At 38.7% G+C, this 7,234-nt stretch overlaps 1 protein-coding gene across 1 annotated transcript in view; it reads right to left on the reverse strand.

The window, feature by feature from the left end:
* WNT6 (Wnt family member 6) overlaps positions 1 to 3,458 on the reverse strand; it is a 1,614,901-nt gene extending 1,611,443 nt beyond the window's left edge. The window contains exon 1 of the mRNA XM_044075215.1: positions 2,834 to 3,458. Within this exon, the coding sequence (XP_043931150.1) occupies positions 2,834 to 2,910 (77 nt within the window). The 5' untranslated portion in view covers positions 2,911 to 3,458. The remainder of the gene's footprint in view (positions 1 to 2,833) is intronic.
* Positions 3,459 to 7,234: the final 3,776 nt, after the last annotated feature.

A 7,234-nucleotide genomic window follows, 5' to 3' on the forward strand; every position in this document is an offset into this window, starting at 1 on the left:
TATTTATTTATGTATGCATGTATGTATGTATGTATGTAAATGCAGTTATTCACATTCTCACAAACATAAAAAGGCATGAAGTTAAATTGTTACTCTAGTAAATGCTTCCTGTATATTATCTGTGATGCTCAGATTTATGACATTACATCTTCATAGCTTCAACATTGTGTGTTCAATACTAAAGTAAACTCTCAGTTAACCTGAACTCAAGCAACCAGAAAAAAAATTGAAGAAATACAGTACAATTTTCATGTGTTGCACTTTCTGTCCCCCGCAGAAACATACCTTACGTTTTTAGACTTTTAAAAAGGAAGAGTGGAATAAATTCCTTCTTTCCCCAACCTAAAAACAAGTCAAACCAAACAAATATATGTATAGGGTACAGTATTAGTCAGGGCTATATATAATAGTAACTCTCAAGCAACCAGAAACTACAGTTATCTGGCATCTACCAATCCCCATGGGTGCCGGTTAACCGAGAGTTTACTGTATCATATTGTTACAACCTTTACAGTGAAAGTCTTTAATCCTATTTTACCCTGTACTAGAATATTATGGCACTCATCAAGTTAATGATAGTGCAAAAAACTGTTGAAATTCAATGTGCCTAGATAATGGTACATATAAATGGCAAAACCTGAATTACTAACGGCTGTATGACACTCTTTTTTAATATGAACAGTTCTTTGCCCATTACATCCCCAGTAAATTTCAGTGATTGAAAGTAGATAAATATTAATCATCAAATTCTGAATAAAATACAGGTCAACTGACTTGCCCAAGGTCAAACAAAGAATTGATAGCTCTGATAAGGTTACATGCTTCTTTACGAACACTTGTCTGGGGAGTTGTATGTCAGAAAGCTTGCCATTTTTTCTTTATATACGTAAAAGACATATTCACTGCTTCTATATAAACTATTTTGGGGTTATTTTTAATACATGCACAGCTGACGTTCTCATGAAACTTTAAACAATTGCTACTTGTGTTTATGCCATTTTGTCAGTTATTGTGAATGAACTGCATTAACATGATTTATACAAAAATTCAGAGAGTAGAGTAACATGTTTTGCTCACAGAGTATAGTAAAAAAAACTTTAAGAGATGGATATGAAATTGTCATTACAAGCTTGGCACTAATTTCAAGTCTAATTATACTGTCAGTGCTGCAGTATTTCAAATTCTACTGCATACAGAATACATATTTTAATCACTTTGTTAAAAGTGCTTTCAAATGATACATAGGAAGCAGTATAAACTCTGCCTACAGCTATAAAATGTGTAATGACATAAGTGGTTATGTAGAAGTGACATAAGCACTTATGTGGAAGTGACATAAGCATAGCATTTACAATCTTACATGTTTACTGCATTGCTATTTCAGACTGCATCCTGAGTTTGTCCTCTACTGCACAAAAATGTGTTGTGCCATTTATATAATTCAGACTGCACATATAGGTGAAATCTGAGACTTTTTTCAAAATGCTACTTCTTACATTTCAAAGCCTTTTGTATTGGGTATGCACACACACACACACGTGTGTGTGTGTGTGTGTGTGTGTGTGTGTGTGTGTGTGTGTGTGTGCGTACATGTATAGTACATACTTTTTAAGCTATATGGCAAATTAGCTTACATTTTAGGTCAGCTGCAGTTCAACAGAAATAGTTAAAAGTAATACTTCAGTTGTACTACTGTTACATTACATCTAAGTCAGTGTGTATGAATTCTGTAGAAAACATTGTAATGCTTGATTCATGGAACTACCCTTTCTAATCTCAACATATGGTGTCAACTATCTTATGCATTATTCTTCTTCTGAAGGCATTGTGGTCTTATTTTTTTTTTTTTTCATCATCTGTATATCATTTGTTGGTCAGAGGTTTGTGTTTTGGTTATAAGCAGCTGGCAAACAGAATATTGTGCTGAGAGGAAGGAAGGGGTAAAACTTGAAAGAATGTATAACTTTTTAGACTCTTGAGCAGAGAGAGTCCCTCACCAAATTAGAGAGAGTTGCGAGAATCCAGACACTTAAAAAAGCATTAAGGTAAGGCTTGGGACACTGCTAAAAGCTTTATGTGGTTCGTGTCTGGACAGATACCTCAGTGTTTAATTGTAGATCTGATAGCAGAAACAGCAAGCAGTGACTTATGAGTGAAAGGTGTGGAGACACAGAAGGAGCGTGCAGTCACAGATATAAAAATGTGTGAGTATGTTTCTGCATGAATATAAAAATATGTCTGGGTTTGCAGTATAAGTACTTTTGCAAACAAAACTAGTGTCAATATAACAAAAAGTGTGCAAGTTTTATTTTCTGAAATAAACTGTCTGACTGCGGAATGGTAAAGAAGATATAATAGAACTGTACCTGGGAGTTTTTACAGTAGAATTATGAAACAGCAGATTACAGAAACAACTTATATTTACAAAGAAAATATATCCTTTGCCTGTTTTGGAGTAATGCAAAGATAAATCATAAAATCTGCTAGCTGACCCATAAGGGACAGCTTCACAGTGAGAACAGCCAATAGGAAATCTAACTACCTTTGAATCACTGGTGTTGTTCTTGGCACAAATATATCTCTTAAGAATAAGTCATAGATGATTAAATAATGCACATTTTTTGTCATCAGGGTACATTTTTCCCAAGTAACCTATTACAGTTTATTTAAATAAGAATATCTCTCAATTCCCAATTTTTGGTTAAAACAACTTATAATGAAGCACATTTATGTACACTTTAGGTATCCAGGTGTATGCCACTTTCCTAAACAGTACTAGTATCCGTACAGGAAACGATACACTTTTGTGTACTGGAAATTAAAAAGTACTTACCACCAGAGTCCAATGATATTAGTTGGACACAAAAGGATAAAAAATAGCCCCAGCTGGGATCTGGAGATTGCGAGCATCCCTAGGAGGGGGCCGGCTGCAGGAGAAGCCCTCCCCCAGTCCGGCCACTTATGATGAATCAGTACCTGGAGGGACACAATAGAATTCTCGTGTGTTTCCCCAGCTGCTCCATGTGAGGGGATCCTCTTGCTGATGGGTAAGTTGGTATAATGTAGAGAAGGGCAGAGGCTGGTGAGTGGGGCAGAGGGAGGTGGGTACTTGGGTGAGTGGGTGGTGCTGAAGGATGGGGCAGCCTGTAATACCTTTGGTCCGCTGCTTAAAAGTGCCAGATGGGGCAGAGAGTTCGCAGAAGTATTTAGAACATCCTTTCGAGACGGAGGTGAAGCTGATCTGCCTGTCAGCTCAGCCCTGCGGGAGCACAAATACCAAAAGAGAGAGAGAGAGTATGAGAGTAAGAGGGAGGGGTGACAGAGAGGGAGGGAGCACACAGTAGTTCTACAGATGCCAAGCTCCAAATTCCAAAAGCGCAACGATTTGAATCTTGCAGCCGGGATCCAAAAGCCGGAGGGCGGATGGACAGGAGCCAAGCCCGGTAGGCGCTGCGGTGCGTGCAACGTACAAGGGGAAAGGAGAGAGAGAGAGAGAGAAAGAGAGAAAAGTTTGGGTTTACTGATATTTAGACAACGGCTGCCGTTACCCTGATCACCAGCCCAAGAAGATCAGTCGGCGCTTGCTTACCTTGTTGCAAGTATGCGAACTCAGTGTAGACTAGCGTGCCCAGGACTCTCGGACTGTTAACTGACAATGTCCATAATAGTAAGTTGGACTGCTGTCATTCACAAGCTTATAACAAGTGCCACAGGTAACTCAACACTAGCTCACACACGAGCGCAGACAAATTCTGTGTGTGCGCGCACGTATATATATATATATATATATATATATATATATATATATATATATATATATATATATAGATGTATATTTATATATGTGTGTGTGTGTGTGTGTGTGTGTGTGTGTTTCTTTTGCTTCGAAATGTTCTATCATTATCATCAGTCTACTGGACGCCCCTTCCGGCAAAAGTAAAATGAGAAGCGAAAAAATCTCATGTCACTGCCAAAGATGAACTGGGATTTATTTGAAGGTGAGCAGAGGGTCTCAGGCAGTGAGGTTAAACTGTGTTTACTGTAAAGAAAGCCTGCTTAGGAGGAGGGCTTTGCTGATGTCATCTCAGGTGTGGGGTCCAGACAGGTTTATGTCTGAGGTCCAGATCGGATGAATGAAGAAGTGGGACTAAGGTGAACGCAGACAATGCAAAACACCAGATGCAATGCAAATGCACAGAGGAAAAAAAATCACAATGGGTTGGGGATATAAAGAGAGAAGTATTGACAAAACACACACACACACACACACACACACACAAAACTACATACATGGCAGTGTCCTGCTTTTTCCTGTCAAGTGCATTTATTACACTGTGTTTTTAAAATCTCGATAAAACTAGAAGGAGCGTTTTGAGGCTTTGTTCCAAGTCAGTGCTGGCCGGGATCAAAAAGACAGGATCGGACCGGGGTCTCAGAAATCAGGTACCGCTAAGAAATTGTTAGCAGGACCCATACCTCTCAACTGTCCAGATTTTCGCAAAATGTCCAGATTTTTGTATAATATTTTTGGTCTGTTCCTCATAAAATTTGTGGTCTGGATTTTTGTGGCAAAACAGTTAGGAATAAATTCATTATACTGACAACCATTTGAGGTTCAGACTTCACATCCTTCTGAAAATATATTTTAACACAAGATCATATATACTAGGGACTTTCTAAGTTTGTAAAAGCAATATTTAAAATATGTCCCTATTTTGCGGGCTTTGTGCCCCCATTATTTTTGGCTTTGTCCAGATTTTTTGTGATCAGAGGTTGAAATCTATGAATGAGCCACTTCGAAAGACCCATAAATAATGCAACAATATGATATGCTGCTGTCAGTGTTCTGCTTACACTCAGCGTACTGGAATATAAAATCCACACCGTTTAACTTCGTGTAAGCAGTCCACAGAATCGCTTTCTGTAGGATAGTATCGCTGACAAAGCGAAAACAAATGGGACTCATCAAAAGAATGTTCAGGTATTGAGACAGGTCGGCTAGGGAAATATCTCTACCCACCCACTTTAATGAGACTGAGAATGTAAAACCCTCTTGCTGAAATGGGTATCACATAGGCAAAAAACTGAATATGAAACAAATGATTTCAGCAGCTTTGACCAGATCAGAAATGTCACATACAGGCCAATGCACCGAAGTCTGAAAACAAATTGAAATGATATATGGTCACAGTCTGGAAAAGGCTTATTGCAATTACAACTCTTCAAAAATGTAGGGAAACAGTACAAATGAATTGACTCACATCTTAGATTGAAACTCAGGTGCAGCCCGATTATGAGCAATTTGCACTTGGACAGTAAAATTACCTTTGCTGTTGTTAATACCCCCATTTTTAAGGGTACAGGTTTGCCTTTGCAAGTTAAATTTTAGTCTTGCGAACTTGCAACTACAATAAATTCCAGCCACTGACATTGCTTATTACTGTTTTTCTAAACTTTACACCTCACCTTCCTTCTGCAGGGTGGGGCTCCCTCTGCCTCATTTGCTGTTAAAACTCATTCCAAGTCTGCCAAAGTAAAGTAGCTGCACTCTCAAAAGCTTTTATAATTGTTGCACAAAGTGAACGTGTGAATTTCTGTGTATAAGTGTGTGTGTGTGTGTGTGTGAGGGGGGGGGGGGGTTCTCATATGTGTATGTAATACATTTACTGAGAAAGACCAATACAGCTATGTGTGTATACATGAACACACACACATATATGTGTGTGTGTGTGTGTGTGTGTGTGTCTATATCTATATCTCTATATATAATTTATATATGTATATATATCACTGTCTCTCTCTCTCTCTCTCTATATATATATATATATATATACACACACACTCACACATATGTATGAATATGCGCTATATATGTGCATAAATACATGTATGTACGAATAAGTATGTGTATATAGATTTCTTGCTCTAAGAGTTTGAGGGGTATGCCTGCAGTACAATCCAAGTGCATGAACTGAACTATTCACTGTATGTGCCATGCTATACAACATCATCCTGAGAAAACAGCCTCAGTAGGATCAACAAGGGGAAGGGGCACACATTCCACCACCAATGGCAAGGTCAGCACAGCCACACACAGGTGAGGAGTCAGATGGGGAACCAGTAGCTGCTGTTGGTGTAGGCAGATGTAGGTGTGCTCAATATGCCCTTGCATTGTCTAAGAGGCAATGCATAGCACACTCACTCATCATCTAAGGGGCTAAAACCTTCCTCCTATGCATAAACATATAGTAACATTGATGCCAGGCAACACTCACCACCTTTACCTATGCATACAATGGCTGTATATTGCTAGCATCAGACAAAGTCAGCCCTGAACTTAAACTGTTTCAACTGCTGGATTTACAAGCAAAGTGTTGAACCTGGAGTGTATTGTGTAATAATATGAATGACTGGCATATCCATGCATGTTGTTACTTGTTAGTGTAAGCAAGGAAAAGTTAGGTGATTTGTACATAAATGACCTTACTATGTGACAGTAGAGACTTATGTGACTTATATGTGTCCATTTTTAAGTAGCAGGCCTCAGGCATCAACGATTCACACAGTGATACCTCTTAAAAGTACTGATGGTCACCAATTGCCCTCAGTTTAGCACCAAACGTTTGTATTGGAAAAATCATTAAAGAGAGAACTTAGAAAGTAATGAGACACATCTTAACATCTTTAACTCTGCCACCTCCAGATCTGACTCATAAAATTGTGGTTTTCTGGCAAATCACTGTGAAATAATTTCAGACTTCACAACCCTCACAAGATCATTAAAAATACTGATACAAAAAAGGTTTGAGGCAAACTGTCTAACTTTCAAAGACCAATATAAGTTAAATGTACAATTTCCAATTCAACATCACAAATGCAGATTACTAAGCACTAAGTCAGCTATGCACCCTGAGCATCAGACACAAAGCTTGTGTATCCCTGAATATAAAAGACAGAAAACAGGGATATGCCACAGTTGCCATCAGTTGCATAATGTGTTTTGTGCGTGTTTGTGTGTGTGTGGGGGGGGGGGGTGGCAGGAAGCCAGAAAACTAGGCTGACACAAAAGTTTGGTGAGTGTGTGTGAGTAAGAAAGAGAAGCAGGCAGACATTCGGATAAAGTAACAAATGGCCAGTGAGGCAAATTTACTTTTAAGCTTCATGGCTGAACCATGTAACTTGTGTGTGTGTCTGTATGAGTCCTCCAGATGAAATTTGTGTGTGAGTTTCTGCA

Source organism: Protopterus annectens, chromosome 6.part0 (assembly GCF_019279795.1).
Source record: "Protopterus annectens isolate FY-2018-M chromosome 6.part0, PAN1.0, whole genome shotgun sequence".
Taxonomy (NCBI): Eukaryota; Metazoa; Chordata; order Ceratodontiformes; family Protopteridae; genus Protopterus; species Protopterus annectens.